This window comes from Lipotes vexillifer, unplaced genomic scaffold (genome assembly GCF_000442215.2).
Source record: "Lipotes vexillifer unplaced genomic scaffold, Lipotes_vexillifer_v1.1 scaffold456, whole genome shotgun sequence".
Lineage (NCBI taxonomy): Eukaryota > Metazoa > Chordata > Mammalia > Artiodactyla > Lipotidae > Lipotes > Lipotes vexillifer.
In genome coordinates, this window is record NW_006789438.1 from 978182 (window position 1) to 1003506 (window position 25325).

General features: G+C 35.7%; 1 protein-coding gene across 2 annotated transcripts in view; it reads right to left on the reverse strand.

The window, feature by feature from the left end:
• The window catches only part of ANO3 (anoctamin 3), a 194255-nt gene that overhangs the window by 114454 nt on the left and 54476 nt on the right, over positions 1-25325 (reverse strand). For both annotated transcript variants that reach the window (XM_007462609.1, XM_007462608.1), the window contains 2 exons: positions 12405-12563; positions 1134-1234 (listed from right to left, as the gene is read on the reverse strand). In XM_007462609.1, the coding sequence (XP_007462671.1) occupies positions 1134-1234; positions 12405-12557 (254 nt within the window). In that variant the 5' untranslated portion in view covers positions 12558-12563. The remainder of the gene's footprint in view (positions 1-1133; positions 1235-12404; positions 12564-25325) is intronic.

Genomic DNA, 25325 nt, shown 5'->3' on the forward strand with positions numbered 1-25325 from the left:
CAGGAATGGGAGTCAATTTAGGTATCTAATTCTAATATTGTCACAGTAAGATTCCTCTGTAGTTGCCAACACTTAATCAATTTCTGTTTTGTGGGCAATGACTGTGGTTGCATCTTCCAAAGCCTGAGGTGTTTCAGATGATTAAAAAGACAGTGATCAACATCCCATATTTCATCTTGAATACTGTAGAGGCTTGTCATGAGACCTGAGGCTGTCAGCACTCTTACAGAGTTGGCCTCTTCCATGCCACCAGGTCTGAGAAATTTCTCCATAGTTTTGAATTGCACTCTTACTGTTCATTCATATTCATTATCTAGAGGTCCTTTTACTTGGTATCTTGTTACGCTAAACCTTTTTAAGCCTTCTTAGCAGTTGATAAAGCATACTGAGCTCCAAAAAAGTGTAAATGTTCATATCTTCAATGTGAGTTAAAACTTTGCACATAGTAGAAACACTTGAATTTTATTGTGAGAGATCACGAAGGAAAGTGATAGATTCTGCATATAACACAAAACACACAATATGGAGAAACACATCTATTCAATTTTTGCTTGCCTATAGGAAGGACTGAAAAATCTTTTAACTGAGAAGGACTTTTATTACCATTTATCCTTTGGCATTGAGGACAGAGCTAAGAAACCATCTGGTTGAATTCCACCTGAGGAATGATTCTTGCTAACTGCTATACAGAGAAAGAACACTGTATTTGTATACATAAGGATGCTACACACTTACATTTCCTGACTTGCACAAAAATAAGAGTTCCATCTACCTATATTAAATAAGAAGTGAAATTGATCTTGGGAATTATAAGTTAAAATTTGAAAACAACTATTCCCCACCCCCCCACCCTCCAAAAGCAACTATAGTAGCACTCTCCCTCCATCCCCACTCTCCCCACCCCCACTCCCGTCTAGTCAAGTCCAGCTAGAAATGATATAGCTGGGAACCAGAACACTTACGACATTAAGCAAGCAAATTAGAAGGAAAGATAAATGTCCAAGATAAGCTAAACTTTGGAAGAAAAAGCATTTCTTCTGTAGAAAGAATTACATTTATTGTTCTCAAGTTTTGCAAAAAACAGGCTCATCTTAATATACATTGAGATGGAATGAAATAAAATTTGAAAGTACCTGAAGGGCATCCTGATATTCAGCCTCTCTGCATACTTGCACAGCGTGTCCCATGGAATATGAATTTTAATAAACATGATATCAGGGTTTGCAACAGCTGGCTGCAAAGGACAGCAGAACAGACACCGCTTAGAATCAGAACTGATAATATCATGCCACAATTTGATCTGAGAGGGAAGGACATTTTCCCCTTGTCTACACATGAATCATTATCACCCATTTAAAAGGAATTTATACAAATAAAGTTTCTTAATACAGAAATACCTTAATCAAAATGTAATAATGCCATTGAATGCAAGAAATAATCATCCATGTGAGTTAGTGCATTTTCTTCCTTTGATCATTATCAAGATCCAGAATCCCTAATCAGAACAATCACGAGCCAATTAGGAATATGAAGTTATTCTTGTTTGACACCTTCTCATGATCCTCTCATTTCTGCTCTGGGGTGGCGGGGTGGGTGGAAGTGGTGGTAGTGGTAAAAACAACACTGACAGTTGCTACCAGTTATTCATTCACTTATTCTTCTAGCACATTTTATTGAGTAATTACTCCTGTAGTTAAAGCGAGGTCCTGTGAAAATCCTGGGGATAAACCGAGTATAAATCCTACAAGTCCATAGCCTTACAGAGCTGTCAAATTTGCACACTTACTCGAACCTTCACAGGTTAGTATACTGTTTCCTGCAAGAGATCATAAGACTTTGTGTCTTCGATCTACACAAGAGGTTTTTAAGCAAAATCAAGTGTGCATCAGAATTATCTAAGGAGCTTTTAACAAAATTGAGTACTCTGGTCTAATTCTTAAGAATTCCCAGAATTGGATTCCATCCTTCTGAATATTTTTCTCATACCACTAACAGAGAATCAGATGCCTTTCTGAACCAGATAATCATCAAGATTCCTAGATTTAGTCCAGTAGTCTAAAATAAGTAACTAAATAATTGACCATTTTGTCATTATATATCATTAATGTTCATATTATACTTTAAAAAAAAAAGCCTAGACAGTTATTTTCTGAAATTCCTACAATATCTGAGGCCCACAGAACAGGAAAGAAGTTTGTGGCCACTGTAGCACTGAATTCCACAGAGCTTATTCCTCAAATGATTAGAGAAGCTGAATTACGTCAAGGAAGAACTGCTCTTTGCTTCCATTTAGGCACAACACGTCAGGTTACAGCTGGACTCCACTTGGTTAACATTTTTCCTTTAAATTTCAACTAGACGGAACATCTCAAGAAACATAACAATCTTAAAAGCTCAAAAGTAATTTTGAAGAAGAAATTTTTCAGTCTCATTTAAAATTATATATTTAAAAATTAAACTGTACAATTTTATATTCATATATTCAAAAAGCTATGTTTTAGATATGGCTAATTTCATGAATTTGCCAGAACATATTTCAAATCTGTAGTACCTACATTTTAAAACAGTATTATTAGAGAGCCACGGGACAATCATTGGATTAATACTCAGCTGTAGACAGCAGGCTGATCACCATTGACACTGGACAGGCACTTTCACAGACTAGCATTTGGAAGTGTTTGTTCCCTGAGGTATTATGAAAAAAGGGGGGATCATTCCAAGGTCAAGACCATTTAAGGGTTTCTCACTAGAGGACCTGTGAGACATTTTAATATTCACGTACTTGCTAAAATATCCGAGAAGGTAAATAAAGTAAACAGAATTTCCAAAATTTTAGACAATGTGTTACTTTTTCTTTATAGTTTATTGAGGTACTAGGTATTTTTCAAATCACCAGGGGAAAACAGCAAAAGGTGCTTCCTGTGCAATTTCCAAAGGACTTTCCTACTTCAAATATGTTTGTTTTAAATTAAAGATAAAGAATGATAAAAAAAATTAACAATGACAGAAGTCTTATTAGGTGTTAAATATCTAAAGGCCTTTGAATTCAGACTAAGTTTGCACACTTTAGCTATGCTTGAGGAAATACTGTATATAACTTTTGCTCACATTCTTGCCCCCAGTAGTCTATGTGTAGCACAATGGCCAGAGTTATTCTTTATAACGTGACTCAAATCATATAACTTCTCAGAACCCCATTTCAATCAGAGTGAAAACCAAAGTTTTTCCAATGACCTACACAGCCTTTTATAATTTCACCTTCAATATCTTGTGAACCCACTCTCCTACTAATCTCCCTCTCATTCACTCTACTTCCATCATTTGGTCACTTACTATGACTTTCCTGCCCTCACCCCATCATTCTTAACCTTGCTCTATTTTTTCCTATAGTACTTATTATCTTCTAATGAATGAGTCTATTTATGTAAATGCCATGAGAGAAGGGATTTTCACTTTGTTCATTTATGTCTACTGAGCACCTATGCCAGGCACATAGTAGTCACCAAGCATTTGTTGAGTGGATGAATGAATGAATGAGTTAACTTACTTTGAGTACACATTCTATGTAACGTGTACCTAAGCAAGAGATGGCGAAGACAAGAAAGCAAATAAACCAGAATTAGTCTGGAAGAGGTCCTATGTCAGGATTCAAATTAGCATCATGAATAGCTGGCTTATCACTGATTATTAATTCATTCCTGTCAACCCTTAAGATGTGAAAAAATCTATTACACTCAAATAAAGGAGATACTTTAGAAGGATGTTACTTCATTAATTCTACCACTGATGAATGAAACGTCAAGCTGAGTGCACATACAGCTAGAACATTTCTAATTTTGTATGTCTTAACTTTAAAAATATATATATATCTTTTCCAAGCAACATAAATTGTCTTCTCTTATAATTTCCTCAACTTAATTTCTCTTTTGTTGTACCTCTACTTAAAAACCAAAAAAACAAAAAACAAAAGTAGTTTTATTTTCTTGCAGCTACTGAGCAGGAGGTTGGAGAAGGGCTGGTGTTGGCAGGGAGAAAAATTACTTTCTCCCTTGGAATCAGAAGCTCCCAATCTGGCACAATTCTGTTTAGCTCTGATGCAGGCAGGCTTTTCCAAGGGAACAAAGCATCCACCGCCTTCACAGTTCACATTATTATTTAATTATTCCATCCAAAATTCCCAAGAGGTAGAAGATTCATTCTTGAGAGAAAAGGAAATTTTAAAATGTGTTTTTACACAGTTGCTCTACAAGTTGGTGGCAGAGAGCTGAAAAAAGAAAAAAAAGAAAATGGTAGCTCACGGTATTAAGTCTAAGATAAAGACAAAATGCTGACATAATCTGGAAATACACTTGGATAACAAAGCACCTATCCTGACAGTTACAGATCATCTACCTATTCATTTATACAGTCTTCAAATATGGATCATTATCTGCTGATGATGTGATTATTTAGAAACTGTCCACATCAACATACAATTTAATGAAGATTTGAGATGCACTCTGTGTCAGGCTCAGTGCTTAACTCTGGGGAATACAAATTTTAAAAATGGGAACTTGTTCCCTAGGGAATACTCCCATTTTTCAGCTAACAAATCCAATATGTGCTGACATTTTCACAATTTCATTTTCCCTTTCCCCCTGCCACAAGCCCTAAATATTTTCAATTTAATAGTTATTAAACTTAAGTTGTGGGCTTCCCTGGTGGCGCAGTGGTTGGGAGTCCGCCTGCCAATGCAGGGGACACAGGTTTGTGCCCCGGTCTGGGAAGATCCCACATGCAGCGGAGCGGCTGGGCCCGTGAGCCATGGCTGTTGAGCCTGCGTGTCCAGAGCCTGTGCTCTGCAGCGGGAGAGGCCACAACAGTGAGAGGCCCGCATACCACAAAGAAAAACAAAAAAAAACCCCAAAAAACAAACAAAAAAAATTGAGTTGCAAACAAAGCCCACAGCCTATAATAGTAGAAACTTTAAGAAGAAATAAATGTTTATGATAATGCAGAACGCTGGATTTGATAGTTCAGATAGCTACAAGTATTTAGATACCAGTTAGTCATCACTTAACATAAGGTTTAAACTAAAAATATATCTAGGTTCTATCTTGTAATCATGGAGTTAAGTATCTTTCTATGTTTGCTTAAAAGGGCGATACATGATATTGATTTTTTTTAATAGTGTCAGACTTCTAAGAAGTCCTCTAAGATCCTCATGCCCTACTGTCCTTGTCTTGTACAATCTCCAGGATCTGTGAATATTATGGCATATTCACTCCCATGATTAAGTTCTATTATAAGGCACATTTGCTTTTAAAAAAGAGATATTGTCTTCCACTGCAGATAAGTCCCTAAAAAGGACTGGGCTTTTCCTGGCAAGAGAGATTCAAAAGAGCAGAGGGACACAAGGGAGAGTCTCCCTTGTGAAAAATGGTGAGGGGCATGTGGCAAGAAATGAGAATGGCCTCTAGGAGCTGAGAGAGGCACCTGGCTGATAGCTAGCAAGGAGATGGGCAACTCAGTCCTACAACCACAAGGAACTGAATCCTACCACAACCACATAAGCTTGAAAGAGTATCCTGAGTTCCAGGTATGAATGCAAGCCCATCCAACACAATGATTTAAGTCTTGTGAGAAACAGAGCTGAGAGCTCAGCCATGCCATGCCCAAACTTCTGATCTGCAGAACCATGTGCTAACAAATGGGTTTTATTTTAAGCTGATGAATGTGTGGTGATTTGTTAAGCAGCAATAGAAAGTCAATATAAACAGTGTCGAACAATCTTGTGGAAATTTTAAGACAATACTTTTTCATGACATAATGTTAGCATGCTTATTTAATTAAATTAAATTAATTAATTATTTATTTATTTTTGGCTGCACTGTGCCTTTGTTGCTGCGCACAGGCTTTCTCTAGCTGTGGTGAGCAAGGGCTACTCTTTGTTGCAGTGCGCAGGCTTCTCATTGTGGTGGCTGCTTGTTGCAGAGCATGGGCTCTAGGCATGCAGGCTTCAGTAGTTGTGGCACGTGGGCTCAGTAGTTGTGGCTCATGGGCTGTAGAGCACAGGCTCAGTAGTTGTGGCACATGGGCTTAGTTGCTCCATGGCATGCAGGATCTTTCCGGACCAGGGCTCGAACCTGTGTCCCCTGAATTGGCAGGTGGATTCTTAACCACTGTGCCACCACGGAAGTCCCAGCATGCTTATTATATAAACAAGTTTTGTTCACTTAAACTGTGTTTGTCATAGCAGGTTGATTTTACACATTAACACTGTGATAATTAATTTAGTCCTAATTAACTCAACCATTTAAAAAATCAATGTCATTACTCTTAGAATTAGGAACATAAGTAAAAATATCTTTGGCAACTAAAACAACTGTAGAAAGTTAACTTTAAAATACAATTTAGAAATCTTAATTTTCCTTGATATTACACTTGATATTCTAACTCTCTACTGGACCTCCCCCTTCATCCTTCCCCAAAAGCTTTTTAATTTTTTATCTCATCTGTCTTCTGTTTCCTCGATCTTTCTCTTCCGTTTCTTCCCTTTCCTTCTCTTCCCTTCTCTTCCTGCCTCTCTCCATTCAGCCTTCTTTCCTGGATCTTCCCCATCATCATTTAAACATCTCATATAAGAAAAAATGAAAACAGGAAGAAAGAAGTGAAACCTCATGAGACCTCATTTCCCTCTCTGGCTTTTGCTCTTCATCCTCCCATTCACAGATGAGCAAGTTGGTTGATGATATTTGCTGCAGCCTCTATTTTTCCATTATCTAGTCACTCTTCAATTCATGACAGTCTAACTTCCAAGTCCATCTCCTCAGAGAAATGATTCTCACTGATTTCACCAAAGATCTCCACATTCTCCAACTAATTGGGCCTCTTTCTTGTCTTACTTGACTTCTTAGCGTATTTTACCCTGAAAACCAATCTTCCCTGCGACTCCTCATCGCTTCTTCTTCCACCTACATCCAACTCCTTTAAATGTCTATTTTCCTTTCCTACTTTTTACAGGCTCACTCCTAGGCTCTTTTTTTTTTTCTTCCATTCTCTCCAGTGATTTCGTACTAATACACAGCTTATATTACCATCTATATTATAAGGGCTAAAGCATTTACCTTCAGTTTAGACTCCTCATTTGGGCTCTAGACACAAACTTCAAACATTTTTACTTCTACTTCTCAATGGTACCTCAATTACAAGCTTATGATCTTCAGTCCCAAAATCCCATTCCACTTTCTCCCCAAATTAGCTTTCTTCTGATGGCCAGCAATTTTATACGGGATATTCCTTCTGCAAATAGTTTTCTGTTCCCTTATCTTCCACATGATGGACTCCTTTTCATTCAGATTACTTTCTTTCACATCACACATGCTAACATAGCTACTTAGTCACACTCTCTATATAATACTATTCTGTTTTAATTACTGGTAATATTCCTTACTATTTCATTTTCTTGTATATTTATGGTTTCTTTCCTCCCATGAGAACGTGGCCCATTTTTATCTTGGTTTGTATATGTCCCCAGAATGAAGCATATAATCGGTACTTCATTAATGTTCCTTGAATGATTAAAGAAATTGCTCAAGTCACAAGCCCAAGTTATCCTTGAAATCTTTTCTCTTTCTACCATATCCAAACCACCACCAAATATCTATATTTTAACTTAAATATCTATCAGATCTATTCATTTCTCTCCATTTCTAATGCCACCCATGATCTCTGTGCATATCCAGTCTTGCTTTTAAATCTATACTCTTTTCAGGAATCTAAAGTTTCATTTTTGAAAACAAATATGGTCATGATACTGCCTGCTTAAATTATTCAGCAGCTTCCCATTTTTTCTAAGAAAATCATCAAAAGTCTTAAACTACAAAATGGAATTACTTAACCCTAACCATTCTTTCCAAACTCATTTAGTACTTTTTATTTCTGGTATTAAAAATACCAGTGTTCCTCCTCCCACCACCATAGTGATATTCAGTTGATCCACGCTATGGTGGAGTCTGGCATCAAGGTTTTAAAAGATCCCCAGGGGATTCTAATGTGCAGCCCGTATTGAAAACCAGATTTCAGTATTGAAAACCAGATAGATGAAAACATCTATCCCTTTTATCCACCTACTTTAACTATTTCATTTTCCAAATCTCAGTTCAAAGTTTATTTCTCTGATTTTACTTCTCCCTTTCCTTCTTGTCTTCCCTCATCCTCAAGATTAGATTACTGACCTCCTCATAAGCCATTCTAGCACCATTTGCTTCTCTTTTAGGTCACTTAACATGATTTGAATTTATAAAGGGTATTGTAAGGAAGGATTTTAAACTTTATATTAATAAGTGGAGATTGAAAATCACCTTGGATTAGAATAGCTTTATTTTGCAAAGCCACCTAAATATCCTCTTAGATATGCAAGTACTAGTCAAGTGGAAAGAGTATAACAAGACTTTATAAAAAAAATTTGCAGCACTCTCCTTTGCTTGGGTTGGCAGAGTTCCTTAGAGATTTTTGGATCAAATTTCATATGGCTTTTTGGGCCTTTCTGGAGGGAAGATATACAAATTCCTCAACTCTGCCACAAAACTAATATCATCTATTCTGCAGAATTGGGGTAGCCTTAACCCTTCCCATTGTCATAAAAATAAGTCATTTATCTCTATGAGGAGGTAAATAGAAGGAAAGGGGAAGTAGAGCCTGGTAACTTGTATGAACACGATGGCTACATTTTGTGGGGATGGTCATTCCAATGAAATGTGCAGCTGAGGTTGAATACTCTTTCTGGCCAGCTGTCCTGGCACTTTATTGAACTGTGGGGACCAAATCCTAATCATGTGAATGTGAACTTAAAAGAGCTGTAATTATGGAACCTAGAATGAAAAGCCATTTGTCCAGGAACAAAGGTACACATGTGTACATTTTTTCTAGAAAAAATAGAAAAAAAAATGGGACATGATGCTTTTTTTAAGAAAAATGGGAATCTTTTGGCAGTAACTGAAGAGTGGGAGCTCAAGAATGAATGGATTTCCCTTAAAAGCAAAACAAAACCCCTTTTGGATGAATAACATCCAGTATTATTCTTGGGAAAACTTGGAGGAGCGAGGGAGAGGAACACACACAAGAGAATCTGGACTTTCCACCAAGAAAACTAGGTGGAGACTGTGAGCCAAGTTATATCTCTTTTACAAGTAAACAATTTTCATGACTGACTCCTCCACAGACTGTATGTTCAGTGAAGGCAGGAGTGTGGTCTGCTTAACTCACCTGATCTCCAACATCTTCATGGAATCTGTCAAAATTACTTGCTGAATTAAGAAATAATTATAAATACATGAGCAAAATAACTACCAGCATTATAATAGCAAGCAGGTATAAACTGCTCTGGGAACAGATGACAATCAGTCACTTGATTGATTCTGTTTATATGGAGATTTTGAAAATCACAAGGAAATTAAATTAATAAAAACCTATCACAAGACTTGAGTTTGTAAGATTTTTTCAATAAATACTTCCTAATTGAATTAATCACTAGTGATATGGATATTCTGGGTTAAAATTCCCAGAGGAAACACAACTAAAGGAGTCAGTAGACACTGAGATCAGAATTCCACTTGCCCAATTCTGTAACACTAGGCAGTGTGTGAATAAATCCTCACCTCATAAAGAGGTAAGGCAGTGTATGGTTGTTATTTTATACATAGTAAAAGAGTTTTAATAAATACAAATGGATTAGTTTTGCTAGGGCCACCTTGAGTTATAGTTCAGTACTTCCTATGGATGTTCCTCAGATAACTAATCACAAGACATGTCCCGTGGGAACAAAAAAGTAGGGGTGGTTTCCAATATCATATAAAAATATGGGTGACCACTTTATTCCATTGATAAAGCTTATTAGCAAATTATCCAGATATTTAAGCAAATAAATCAACAAAGCTTTTGACCTTGTCAATCCACTTATTGGTAAAGTAGTTAAATCCAATCAGTAGTAATTTAGGGGTCCCTCAAATCCTTAATTTAATTTTTTTCTCTCAGTAAGGGAATAGTTGGCTAAATCACCGAATTGTAATACTATGCACCTGAGTAAAAAATATGAGTTGGATCTAAATACACTGCAATTTAACATATCCATAATACATTGTTAAACAACAGAATTGAATAGCAGAATAGTAAGTATATCATGACTAATTTTATGTAAAAAATTTATATGTGTTTGTATATACATAGAAAATATATTGAGGGACACAACAGTATAATTCAAAATATTATTAGCAAGGCTACCAAAGGAGAAAAGGGTATGATTTGAGAGATGGTAGATGTGCACTTTGACTTTTTATTTTGTACATTGTTATACTTCTGATTTTTTACATTGTTTTTCTTTCTGTAATATGATAAATACATTTTTTTAAAAAAAACCCTAGAATGTTTAAAATAGCACGAGTGGTTATTTTTGGATAATAAGAGTGAGGGTTATGTGTTATTTCCTTTCTATTTTTCATTTTTTTGCCCAGTGAGCATTGTTACTTTTATTGTAACAAAAATAGCTTTCTTTAAAGAACACTAAAAAAAACATTTGAAGAAAGGAAAGTTATGAGGGATAAAGAAGGGCTTTACATAATGATAAAGGGTCATGTGTGGGTTAATGTGGTATATGGGAAATCTCTGTACCTTCCTCTCAATTTTACTATGATCCTTAAACTGCTCTAAAAAATAAAGTCTTTTTTAAAAGCATATAAGAAACAGGATTAAGAAGAAATAGTTCAAACTGAAGATGAAACAAACAGATGGAAAGATATACCATACTCTTGGATTGGAAGAATCAATATTGTCAAAATGACTATACTACCCAAGGCAATCTACAGATTCAATGCAATCCCTATCAAATTACCAATGGCATTTTTCACAGAACTAGAACAAAATCTTAAAATTTGTGTGGAGATACAAATGACCCCGAATAGACAAAGCAATGTTGAGAAAGAAAAATGGAGCTGGAGGAATCAGGTTCCTTGACATAAGACTATACTACAAAGCTAGAATCATCAAAACAGTATGATACTGGCACAAAAACAGAAATATAGATCAACAAAACAGAATAGAAAGCCCAGAAATAAACCCATGCACCTATGGTCAATTAATCTATGACAAAGGGGGCAAGACTGTACAATGGAGGAAAGACAGTATCTCCAATAAATAGTGCTGGGAAAACTGGACAGCTACATGTAAAATATGAAATTAGAAAATTCTTTAACACCGCACACAAAAATAAACTCAAAATGGATTAAAAACCTAAATGTAAGGCTGGACACTATAAAACTCTTAGAAGAAAACAGGCAGAACACCCTTTGACATAAATTGCAGCAATATCTTTTTTTGATCTGTTTCTTAGAGTAATGGAAATAAAAACAAAAATAAACAAATGGGACCTAAGTAAACTCAAAAGTTTTGCAGAGCAAAGGAACCCATAAATAAAATGAAAAGACAACCCACAGAATGGGAGAAAATATTTGCAAACAATGTTACTGACAAGGGATTAGTTTCCAAAATTTACAAACAGCTTGTGCAGCTCAATATCCAAAAAAGGAACAACCCAAGCAAAAAATCGGCAGAAGACCTAAATAGACATTTCTACAGAGAAGATATGCAGATGGTCAAGAGGCATATGAAAAGATGCTCATCATTGCTAAGTATTAGAGGAACACAAATCAAAACTACGAGATATCACCTCACACCGGTCAGAATGGCCATCATCAAAAAATCTAAAAATAATATAAATGTTGGATAGGGTATGGTGAAACGGGAACCCTCCAACACTGTTGGTGGGAATGCAAATTGGTAGAGCCAGTATAGAGAACAGTATGGAGGTTCCTTAAAACAATAAAAATAGAGTTACCATATGATCCAGCAATCCCACTCCTGGGCATATATCCAGAGAAAAACATGGTTCAAAGGATACATGCACAAAAGAATAGATACATGTATATGTTTAACTGAATCACTTAATCACTTTGCTGTACACCTGAAACTATCAATAACATTGTTAATCAACTGTACTCCAATACAAAATAAAAATTTAAAACCAAAAAATATTAAAACCTAGACATTAACAGTTTGGCAAACTCTTTTCTTTCAACATTTTGTCTTTCTTTTCATAGAGTTTTGTACTTTATATAGAATCATTCCTTTAATTTTTAAAATTGTAAAAATAGTTATGCCCTTTGAAAAATATTTAAATTTATGGAAACATGTAGAGTAAAAAAGGAATATATTTTAAAATAGTACTATACATATGCATTTCTTTTACATTTGGGAGATAATTGCTATACATTTTAAAAAGCCACGTGTTATACACTTTTATACTAAAACATAAACGATCATATCTCTTCCAGCATATTATACCACATAGCTAATACTATTAAAGTACATACCTCCTTTTCTAACATCAAGCCTTCTGCTCTGAGGTTCTTTTCAAATGTGTTTCTTTTGTCATACTGTATATTTGACTTTCTATAAACCAGGATGTAATCAATCCGCTTTTTGCCATCTTTGAATAGAAGTCCACTGGATGCTATGTAATTCATGTCATTCTGCAAATAAAGCAAGGGTTGTTAATAGCGTGGGTTAGATAAGCACACACATTTTGCTTTCAGTCACTTCCGTTTGAATATTGGCAATCCAATATAAAAATGTGTCTTTTACATTCCAATTGTGAGATAAGAAAAGATCATTTTAAAAGTTTGCAATCTACAGTACGAGACAAGCTAGCAAGTGACGTTCTAGGATTTGAAATTAGGCAGTCTGACACCAGAACATGGATTCTCTGACGTTAGCATCAAAATGCGCATGTTTTATTCAATAAGACCCTGTAAAAATAACTGCCAACATACATTGAATATTTGCTCAAAATCAGGCCCAGACATAAATTTTTTACATATTTTAATATTCAAACTTTCATTTTGAAGATAAAGACAACAAGGTTTAAACAACATAAGCATTGAGAATCGAAATTAACATAATTTCCTACATGAAATAATAGATAAGACATTATTTTCCTAAACCTATGTTCAACAATGCCAAACCAAACAATTCCTGGGCGGCTTGTTCCAAGAAATACTTGCTCCCAGAATATAAGACTGTGATCCAACTAAAACAGCCTACTTATTAAGACTAATTGCATGCTTATTAAGACTTCTTTAAGGTCCTCCCCTTGCTCCGTCCACCTACCCCAGCTGTTTTTCCCATACTCCGACCAATTTTCAACCAACTTCCTCCCTTGCAAGATTTACCTTAAAATCCCCCAGTCCAGGTCCTAGAACCCTCTGAAAACTCTTCCCTAACTTCATCTTTTTAAAACACTACTAAGACTACCCAGGTGGTATCCTTATTTGCTATAACTTTAATAAAATTAGTTTTTATGATCAACTGATTTTCATGATGGTCTTTTTCGGGAGCTGGCACTTTGCCAGGAAACGGTTCCGCATTACTTGAATTCAAGTTTGACTCCCACTCCATGTTCTTAACTATTATGTACATTATCCTTCTTTCTCCACATTTCCCATCAAACGATTTAAATATCTGTACCAACTCTCTATTCCATTTTTCCCCATACAGGCATTCTTGAGATCCAAAAATGTCTTAACATTTGGAGAGCTATCTGATAATTTCAGACAAAGTCATCTCCAACTTCTTTGGAGGAGCTTACTTGGGACATACATGCAGCTCGAGGTAAAAAAAGTGAGCACGAGAGTAACCTGGTGGCCAAGAAGTCATCCAGGTGAAGCAACAAAAAAGATATCTGAGTGACTGTCATCCTATAGGGACAGGTTAGGCTGCTCAGGAGCTGTCTTTTTAGAAAGAATAGGTTCATGTGTGTGAATTTGGGGGTATTAGAGACTCCCACGTTCAAGGACAAGAAGGTTTGCATAGCCTTTTCTTCAATGAATGAAAAAATTTTGAGATTCCCAGGATTATTTTATTGGTTACTATAAAGTGACTAACAACTCCAGCAGAGTCATCAAGGCCTTGTAGTTGCAGAATAATGATGATAATAATAGCTATCACTAACTGATCACTTACTATGGTGCCAGGCAGTGTGCCAAGTGCTTTATTCTCATAATTCTTTAAGGTAGATATTGATATGAGTACCAGAAGCCAAAGAGGTTAAGTGACATCCCAGATGTCATGGAAACGACAATAGTGAAACTAGAACTCTCACCTATTTGATGGTGGTCTTGACAACTATATTGCAAAAGACAAGGAAGTATATATACGTGCACATTACTAGGTCTGGGGCTTGAGCAGTAATAGAAGGCTAACTGGCCAAAAGGCCATTTACAGGTCCTAGAGGATGGAGACACTGAGGATTTATGGCCAGAGAAGACACAATTAACTTCAGACTTTAGAGTGCTTTTGCCTCCACCACTCCAGAGGTTTCTTTGGCCAGCGTCACCAATGACATACTATTGATGTATCCCATTAATCAATTTTCTATCCTCTTCTTTACCTTTCAGTAGTTGAATCACTCACTCCACCTCGAATACATTTTTTTCCTTTGCACTCCCAAGACATCTCATTTATTTGGATTTTTTCCTACTTAAATGGTTCCTTATTCTCAGCTTTTATTTCTTTCTTCCTCTGATTTGTTAAAGGACCAGTCATTGATTCTCTTGCCTTCTTTATCTGCATTCCCTTCCTTGTGATTTCATTCAGTCTCATGGTTTTAAATAAGAATCTATACGCTGACTACATAATTAATATTCATAGGCTTGTGTATCCAACTGCCTTCCTGATTTCTTCACTTGGATGTCTAATGGACATCTCAGAGTTGACTGTCCAAAATGGAATTCCTTATTTTATCCAAGCAGATGTTTCCCAAAACCCTCTTTATTCTGATTGGTTGCAAATCTATCCTTTAAATTGCTCAGATCAAAAATCTCGAGTCATCTTTATTTCCTCTCTTTTCACCCATCTAATAATTCAGATCATCAGAAAATTCTTCAAAATATATATAGAATCTGACCATTTTCTAACACCTTCATTACTACTCTTTTCTAAGATATATCACATATTGACTACATTATTATAATAGTCTGACTCATCTCCTAGCTTCTATCTTTGCTCCTCTAAAGTCTATTCTCAACATGACAGTTAAGACACTTGAGTGATCCTCCGCATTTTAAACATTATGTAACTCCTCTCTTCAAGACCCTACAGCTTCTTTCCACGATATTCCATTCTTGATCCTACTTTTCCTAATCTATTTGCCTTAGCAACGGTTAAATTCCAACATGTTATATAACACTAAATAATTTACTTATTAATTATCTTTTGTTTACTGTCTACCTTATTCTATTGGAATATAAATTTTACAAAGGTGATAAATTTTTACTGTTTTGTTCACAGAGTATTTCAAACATCTAACCCAGGGCCAGACACATAGTAAAGCATTAATAGATATTTATGGGAAGAAGGAGGGAGGGAAAGAAGGGAAAGGAAAGAAGGGAATAATCCATAGTTATGTGTATCCAGGTAGGAATAACCTCAAAAATTTAAGGCCATTAAAATATCATGTGGTCATTTCTCATCCTCTCCCCTCCAACATTAACACAAATCAAATTATAATCAAATAAGACGAATGATCACAAAATTGTAGCAGAACTGCAATAGCCATGGCTTTCCCTTTGTTTTATACTATGACCCACTGCCTCCAGGCATCTCCATGGTAATGTAAACAAAGATTGAGCTAAAATAAGATTATATAAAATTTTTCCTCTGCATTTTCTTTTTCTTAAAGTGTACCACCCTCTTAATACCAGCCCAGTATTAAGTATCACCTGAATCTTAAATTAATAATAACATATTTAATCCCAGGTGAAGGTAAAATCCTTCAATGAGAAGACCGAGAAATCACATGACTGGCTGGTAGGAAAACTATGAGAAGATAAGATAGTTTTAAAATATTTTATGTGCTTTCCCTATTTTAAGAGTAGTATGGACTGAAAGTAGAACCCTGATAGGTACTGTTATCTGTTACTCTAAGATTAAGCAAAATAAATGTTAAACTCTCCCAGAGAAGCAACTGCCTATTTAAAAACCAAAAACCAAAAAACCTACATCGTTTTATGATAAGTGACCTTCGGTATTATTCACAGGTTTTGTCTCTGTCTGTGTAAACATGTTCACAAATTCTATTAACTAGCATTCTAATTTACTATCTAATTATTTTATCATTCTAAATTATGAATAATGAGTTTTACCAGTTTATCAGGAAAAAAGAAAAGTAGTTTTCAAAATGGTAATAAAGAAGCATGGCAAGATTTGGAAATCTCTTCTGAATTACGTAAAAAGAACATAATATAGGTTCTACATAATTTTAAGGTTAAGAATATTACATTTTATTTTAACACATATTTGGCAAACATTAACCAAGATGTTGATTAACCCACGTTCAAATCTGTTGCCTAAAAGCAGAATTGACGGGAAATTTATTATCTAGACAACAAAAGAACCACCTCTTTTTTTGATATAATAACGGTTATTCAAACATGAAATCAAGACTCATCTGGAACAGTGAAATGTTCTCCAGTTACAATGTGGAATGCATTCCATTTTATACCAGGTTTTTCATGTTTATTGTTCCCAGAAGACAGAATAAAACTAGCTTTTCTCAGAGAAACTGGGATGCAGATCATCCATCAGGTACCTAATCTTTCAACAGCTTCGAAGACCACTTAATTAAGGCATTGTAAACCATGAAGCGCAGAGACTTTCAGAAAAGCTTGTCTTCCTAAAGAATATCTTGAGAATACCCAAGTTAAGGCTCGGGTTTGCAAAGATTTTAGACCATTTGCAAAACTGCAATAGAAGTCTGCCTATTTGCATGAGAATGCCTTTTAGGGTATTCTTCAAATAAAATTATGGCAGTAACTGCTTGTTTGTGAGATGCATATTTTTTCTAGCATTTATTCTTCTCAATCTAACAAGAACACCTAATGAACACCTAATGTGTGTGAGGTTCTGTGCTAAACTCCAGGGATAAAAATAAGTAGACACTGAATATTTTCAGAGATTTTAGCATACATATGGAGTGATAGGCCTGCAAATGTTTAGCTACATTGCTATCTTACATGTGCAGTACTAGAGATATGAGTTACAGAGTTGAAGAACGTCAGGGCATAGCCAGAGGAAACCTGATTAATGGGTATCAGAAGCCATCAAGGGTCATATTATCTAGGTGAATTTACCACAGTCCTTTCTCAGGCCACTGCAAAATTAGATCTTGTCACTAATCTGCAAGTGATTGCTGATTCTCTGTTAACCATATCTTTGAGGTAGTAAAACGCAGTATGACACAGTGAAGGTATTGAGCTCTGGATCAGACAGAGTTGGGTTTTAATTAACTGTGTTCTTAGACATGTAATTTAACTTCATTGCTCAGCCTCAATTTCTGTAGCTTTGAAGTGAAGATAATATTATCAACACTGTAAGATTGTTGTTATGACTAAATGAGATAATGCGTACAGAGCATTCTCAATGTAATCTGACTCACTTTACAAGACTTAAGAAAAAGTTAGCTATTATCACAAGAAAACAAGGTAAAAAATGTATGCAATGCATTAATTCCTGTTGGAATTTTTCTTGTTTTCTAATGATCCAAATGACACCTTTCACATTTTGGAATGTTATCTTTCTCAGGACAAAGACAGATAGAAACATAGAAAAATAAGCCAAAGGATGTTAGTGTGAATATGGAATTAGAGCAAAGGAAAGCAGATATGCTTTATATATGCTTATGAAACATGATTTATTACAAAATAAAAAGTGCAACAAACAGAAGCATAACAATTATTATAAGACAAACACCTTTATAACTACTACCTAAGTCATGAAACACCAGATGCCCCCCTTTTATCCTTTCTCTCAATCATGATGCCCTCTGCACCCCTCTCCCCCAAGGTAATTATAATCCTGTCATTTATGGTACTATTTTCCCACTTTTCTTCAGTTTTATCACCAAAGGATATATCCTTCAACATTATATTTGAGTTCTGTCCTTTTCAAACTTTACATAAATGCAAATATATAATGAGTAATCTATTGTGTCTGGCTTCTTTCATGTAATACTATGGGTGTGAAATCCATCCCTGATTTCCATATATATGTAGTTTATTTTTTCACTGTTATATATTACCCTATGAATACAACAAAACTTATTTATGCTTTCTACTAATGATGGATATTTGGGCTGTTTCTAGTCTTAATTATTACAAATAAAGCTAAAATAGGTATTCATGTGTATATCTTGTAATACAACTGTCCATACGTTTCTATCAAGTATGTACCTAAGAGAAAAACTGCTGATTCACAGGGAATGCTTGTTTTCAACTTTAGTAGATAATGCCAAACTACTTTCTAAACCAATTTAAATCTCTACCAGTAGTATTTAAATTACCCCTGCTTTATAACTTCTTCCTAGTCTTTTAGAAATAATAATTATTACTATTTTTTTTAGACATCCTGGTCTTTTCTTAAAAATTGGACTTATTTTCCATAACATGTGGAAATGAGAAGAAAACACTCTTCTCAGTATGCAAGAGTCTCAGGTGCTACTAGTATCTACTCCTACCCACAACACTACGTTTATCCAAATTTCGGTGTTTGGAATGCAACAAATTATTGCCATGCTCATTTACCGGGTATTTCTGTTTCTGTTTGGATTTAGAGAGAGAGGCACAGATGGGGAAGGGCAGAGGAAGGAGGGCATGACTCAGGCCCACTCAAAAGACTGCGCCTGTTGAGAAGGGTTAGCAGATGCTTAGTTTCCTAGAGTGTGTGGCCACTGCAACCCCAATTAAGGATAGACCGTGGGCCAGGTTAGCCCAAGTCTCCTCTGTAATTTCGGTGCCATTAGGCTGGTTTCAGTTAATAAGGCCAAGTGTCTGTTCCAGGCTTGCGTTTCTTAATCCTATCCTACAAATCTTCAAATAATGAAAATCTTTTTCATTAGTTTCCAGTGGTGGTGTTTGCTTTTGTGTTTCTGTATCCTTTTTTGGCAGTCTCTAATGGAAAACTTGGGAGAGCGCAGTCCAGACACTGTGATTCTCATGCCATGTTTTACTCAGAAGTTCTAGCTTTACACTCCTTAATTAGAGAAACAGCCAAGCAGCCTTTATATGTAACTGTAATTTATTTCAGAGTAAAACCATTCCTCATAATAGCTCTTGTAATTGGCCTTACCTGTTACAGAGAAAAACAAAACGGTTTTTAATATTTTTTTCCATTTCGGACAAATGAGAAGCAGTTTTGTCAAGAAAAATCACATATTTACAACAACAAAAAACATCCCTATTAAAAAAACCAAATTAACAGAAAGCACATCTTACACTATGGTTCAAAAGAAATTCCACACATAGGTGTAAATTTAGTAAGTGCTACTGGATTAATTAAAATACTGGCTCTTCTATCAGAGAAAGTTTTAATTTTAAAGTGATACTTATAGAAGAAAAATGTTTTAATTTTCTGAGTTTCCTGGGGGATAAAAAATATATTAATACATACACACTATATATATATATATATATATATATATATTTTTTTTTTTTTTAAATGCACCAACCTTAACTTAAAATGTGCCAGAAATGTTATTACTATTCAAACGTTTCTATGCAAATCTTCTCTGATTATGAGTCTGAGGAATCTCAAAAAATCTGACCTCAGTGTTACACAGTGTGGTTTCACTGCTGGTAAAAACCTGGCCAGGCTTGTCTTACCGCCTCCTTAACAGAAAGTCAACCCCACCTCTAGTCCACACAGCCATCAGAAATATACAAACCTCTATTTCAGTAACTCTGGAGTACTCTAATCAGATGGCAGAGTCTCTAACTGATTGCATTCCAACTCCTATTATTTACAGTCTGGCAGACATTTAAGAAAATAACAACTAATTAACATTTAAAGAAATAATAATACTAATATAAGCTAAGCAGAAAACAAGTACTCCTCTACATACTCTGCATATATTAACACATTTCATGCTCACAGAAACTGAGAGATAACTACTGTTTTTCCCATATCACAGATGTTAAAATTGAGGCAGACTTTAAAATGGATGGAAAGGTCTTTTCATTCTCTATATTCTCAACTATTGCTGAGATAGGAAACCAAGGGCATGGAAAGGATCATACATTTTATATCACTGTTATAATTACCACCACTGATGTTGTCACTTATGGAAACAGGAATTTTTAATAATTTTAATTAAAGAACTAAAAGAATAATTCATTTGCTGAATTAGCTTTCTAACCTTGTACTATTAGGATTTGAGATATCTATATCTAATGACAGATTGACTCAATAGTCATAATGATAGCTAACATTTATCAAAGCTTTTCTATAAGCCAAGAATTTAGCCAAGCACTTATATATACCAACTAATTTAATCCTTATAAGAACCCAATATGGCAGTTTTATCATTAGCCCAGTTACATGTATAAGGCAACAGTACCCAAGGTCAATGAGTTAGTCAGCTGTAGTGTGGATTAGAATCCAGGCAGGCTGAGATGAAGCGCCGACTCTTAAGCACTGCATTTTTTTTTTTTTAACATCTTTATTGGGGTATAATTGCTTTACAATGGTGTGTTAGTTTCTGCTTTATAACAGAGTGAATCGGTTATACATATGTTCCCATATTTCTTCCCTCTTGTGTCTCCCTCCCTCCCACCCTCCCTATCCCACCCCTCTAGGTGGTCACAAAGCACCGAGCTGATCTCCCTGTGCTGTGTGGCTGCTTCCCACTAGCTTGGTAGTGTATATATGTCCATGCCACTCTCTCACTTCGTCCCAGCTTACCCTTCCCCCTCCCTGTGTCCTCAAGTCCATTCTCTAGTAGGTCTACATCTTTATTCCCATCTTGTCCCTAGGTTTTTCATGACCTTTTTGTTTGTTTGTTTTTTAGATTCCATATATATGTGTTAGCATACGGTATTTGTTTTTCTCTTTCTGACTTACTGCACTCTGTATGACAGACTCTAGGTCCATCCACCTCATTACAAATAACTCAATTACGTTTCTGTTTATGGCTGAGTAACATTCCATTGTATATATGTGCCACATCTTCTTTAGCCATTCATCCGATGATGGACACTTAGGTTGCTTCCATGTCCTGGCTATTGTAAATAGAGCTGCATTTTATAATCCCTCTCTGCTCAGCGAGATGCTATTCCTATTTTCATTTTACTTTCTTCACCCCGACTCTTATTCTGTATTACATGTGTATATCTCATAATTATGGCATGCTACTGATTAAAAATCATTATTAACCATGGAATTCAATTTATAACTAATAAGGTATTGATTTTATTAACCCCCAGAGATAGCTTGTGATATCTTGGCAGCTGGGCCTCCATAATATGATCGGCTTAGTATTTAGCAAGCTGTGCCACACTGACTTTGAAAACAAATGTTTTAAGACTCACAAGACAGTACATCACTCAAAGAACCCAAAGGGTGCCTCGTCACCCAACCACAGAAGGCTCCCTCTGAGGCCTGGCAGATAACAGTATACATGGAGCTCGGGGCATGGAAGAGAGAGATGTTGCTGACTGATTGCTCTTTCAGAGGCAGAGCTAGGGCAACAAGGTGAGCTGAAAGCAGAATTCAGAAATCAGTCATAAGCTTCTTCTCTAGTGGCAGTCTAAGAGCCACTTGTCTCATTCGGGATTCCCATCTCCCTTTCACTTGAGACTTAGTGGACACACAAGCTGTGTGGCTCTGTGTAACCCCCAGATTAAGGAAAGAGGTTTGGGAGAAGCAGTCAGTGCCTCCTCTTGCCCACTGCTCTTGCTTCTTGGGAAAACAGGGAAGGAAACAAGCCCCCGCCTTCTACCCTGACCTAGAGGGAGGTGCACATGGATTCAGCAGCCTTGCCTGCCCACAGCATATGTAATTGGTGGGACAAAGCTGTTTGCTCCAAATGGTAGCTTCAATAACAAAGCACCCTAAAAATTCTGGACCTTACTCTAATCTGGACCTAGATCTAATTTTTGAATCTCACTCTCCCAGAGAGAGGACTTTTAGAGGAAGCGAGTCACTTGGGGAAAAGATAGGACTAAAGCTTCCTGTTTTTCTTATTTCTTGATAACTTCACAGGGTTCAGAGTTTCATGGTTTGTTTTTAAATCATACCAATTTTTTCAGCTTTAGAAGTGACCGAGTTGCCAAGTGAAAGAAGCCAGTTGGAAAGGCAACATATTGTATGATTCCAACTATATGACATTCTGGAAAAGGCAAAACTATGAGGACAGTAAAAAGATCAGGGGTTGCCACGGGTTAGGAGGATTTTTAGGGCAGTGAAACTACTCTGAATGATACTATAATGATGGATACATATCATAAATTTGTGTTAACTCAGAGATTGTACAACAGCAAGGGTGAACACGAATGTAAACTACAGACTTTGGGTGATTATGATGTGTTAAGGAGGGTTCATCAATTGTAACAAATGTACACTCTGGTGGGGATGTTGATAACAGGTGAGGCTGTGTGTGAGTGGGGGCAGAGAGTATACGGGAAATCTCTGACTTTTTGCTCCATTTTTCTGTGAACCTAAAACTGCTTTTAAAAAGAAAGTCTTTTTGAAAGTTTTTTTAAAACACCGAGTTAAATGTCATATACCTTACTAGCTACTCTATGTCTCTTATTGCCATTTTCCTAGCAATATTAAATTTACATCTTGAGGAAAAAAGAGACATCTTCAAGTAAAAAAGTAAAAACTGAAGGACTTTGTTTCTTTTCATTTTGCTGCATGATCCTTTTTCTCTAATAAGACAATGTATTTGTTCAAGAAATATTTACTTTACAATGTTTATATACATGTATATTTATTTATTTATCTACTATGTGCTAAGGATGCTTGTAGGCTCTGAGAATATAGCAATGAACAAGGCAAAATGAGGTATAACCTCCTGTAAGGAAGATACAGTAAAGAAATAAATACATGATATAATCCAGATAGTGCCAAGTACTATGCAAAAATAGGTTTGGTGTTTTGGAGGAGCGTCAGTAAAGACCACTTTAATGGACAGAAATAAAGATGTAGGGTTTTCAATTGGGGCAATAAGATTCAAGTTACAGAGAGCAGTCAAATTTATTTTTCTATAAAAGGAATAGTTCAATAGTTCACATAATTATTGTGAAGGGATGATTAAGTAATAAAGCAATGTGCATAAGTAGGATGATCTCTTGTTCATTTTAACACCCCATCCTTACACATAGGATACAATAAATATGTTAAATGAGATAATGCATAAATGACAGGAGTAAAAATTATGTAAAATATTGTAAACTTATTATTACTACTACTATTACAATTATATGATGTTATTATTTACTCTACTCAATATTATTACCATTATTCTACTCAATGTTATTAAGTAGAAATATAGAGGAGAGGGAGAAAGTTCTGAAGAGGGGGCCCTTTGTGTAGTCAGGGAAGTAAATAAGTACAAAAGAAAAGTGATTTTTGAAAATATCGCTTCTTACACTAAAGAGATTCATGAGATTAGGCCCTTATATTTTTGTCAAGCCAAATACTTGGAATTGTGCTGATAGAGCATCTTGATGACTAAATTTTTATTGAATTAATTCAATGAATGCTTATGAATTATACAAAATTAATTTACGCAAAACTTCAAATCTTTTTTGGTCAGTCAGAAAAGGATATTGTTGATTATATTTCCCTGGCCTGCTGACAAGCACCTGCTGGTATATTTCAGTTTCAATTTTGTCCATTAACGGTATACCAAAAATTCATTGATGAGGTTGCATTTTAATGTATCAGAATAGCAGATTTTATGGTAAGTGTATGAGTTATCTATTTTTGCATTAAAAACGTAATACAAACTTAGGAGCTAAGAACAATGTAGATACATTATCTTACATTTCTGTGGGTCAGGAGTTCAGGCATGGTTCAGTGGGTCTTTGGGTCAGGGCCACACAAAGCTGCAATCAAGGTGTTAGCAAAGCTGTACCCTCATCTTTAGACTTGACTAGGGAGAATCCACTTCTAAGATAACTCAGGTTCTTAGAATTCATTTCCTTGTGGCTAAGGAATGAGTATCTGACTTCTTTCTGGCTGTTAGCTGGAGGTCATTCTCAGCTTCTAGTAGCTTCTTACTGTTCCTTGACATGTGGGCATTCCCAAGATGGCAGCTTACTTCATCACACACACAAGAAAAGTCTCCAGAGTGAGCTGGAGAGCAAGGCAGAGTCTTATGTAATGTGACAATCACAGGAGGAACATATCTCTTTTGCCTTATATTAGTATTTAGAAGCAAGTATATAGGGGTGAGGATTATACAAGAAAGTAAACACCAAGAGGCAAAGATGATTCAGGCCATCCTAGAGGCTGTCTGTCACAGTAAAGTTTATGAATTAGATAAAAGTTAAAGATCTGGTTTAAAAGATTAAAAGGTTGATTTTTAAAAGTAATCTTATGAAATACTATATGAGGGAAGGAAAGCTTATGGTCTCATTCACCAAACTCCTCAATGGAACAACTGGGCGATAATATATCAGTTTAGGAAATGTCAGGAGGAAATAAAAAATATAAAAATAAGGAAATGAAAGAATTTAGATTTTACTCATGGTTCTATGCCTGCATAGAATGTCTTCAGACAGTTGTGTTTTCCTCCCAGTTGCTCAATTCCTCTACCAAGAATCAAAGAGTGGGTGCAAAACAAGTAAGGGTTCCTATAGCTCTGACATTCATGATGCTCTTCTTTTTTCCAAATACTTCTCCAAGAGGCTGTTTTTTAAAGATCATTCAGGTTTTTCAACTAACTTTGTCTAGGGTTTTTATTTCCCTTCAGAATGATGCTCACATAAATATCTGGCAGCTGAATTCACTCACTGAAGTGAACCAAAGGTCTTTTCAGGGAAAATTGTATATGACAATTGAGCTCTGTTGTATTTCTGCCTCAGTAAGCACCTTTAACATCATGAGGAGAAAACAGGAGACAAAGGCTGCTCTTATTCCAAAATAAAAAGCAGTATCTTACCAGTGTTATCAAATTTCACAAATCAGCTGGAATACAAAACACATACTTTGGAATGTAGCACTCTTTTTTGACCACTGAAATAAAGTCTGAAGGGGAAAATGCAGAGATGTAAAAGTCTCCTAGGAAAATCTAGCACCAATTTTCAGAAATAGGGCATAAAAATAGAAAAGCGGGGCTGTGATTCCAGCAACATGGCAAACAACATAATTTCAAAACCCTCATACAATAAAAAGAAACCTAGAAATGATAGAGAAAATAAAACATACATCTTTTGAAATTCATAGAGGAATCAGCA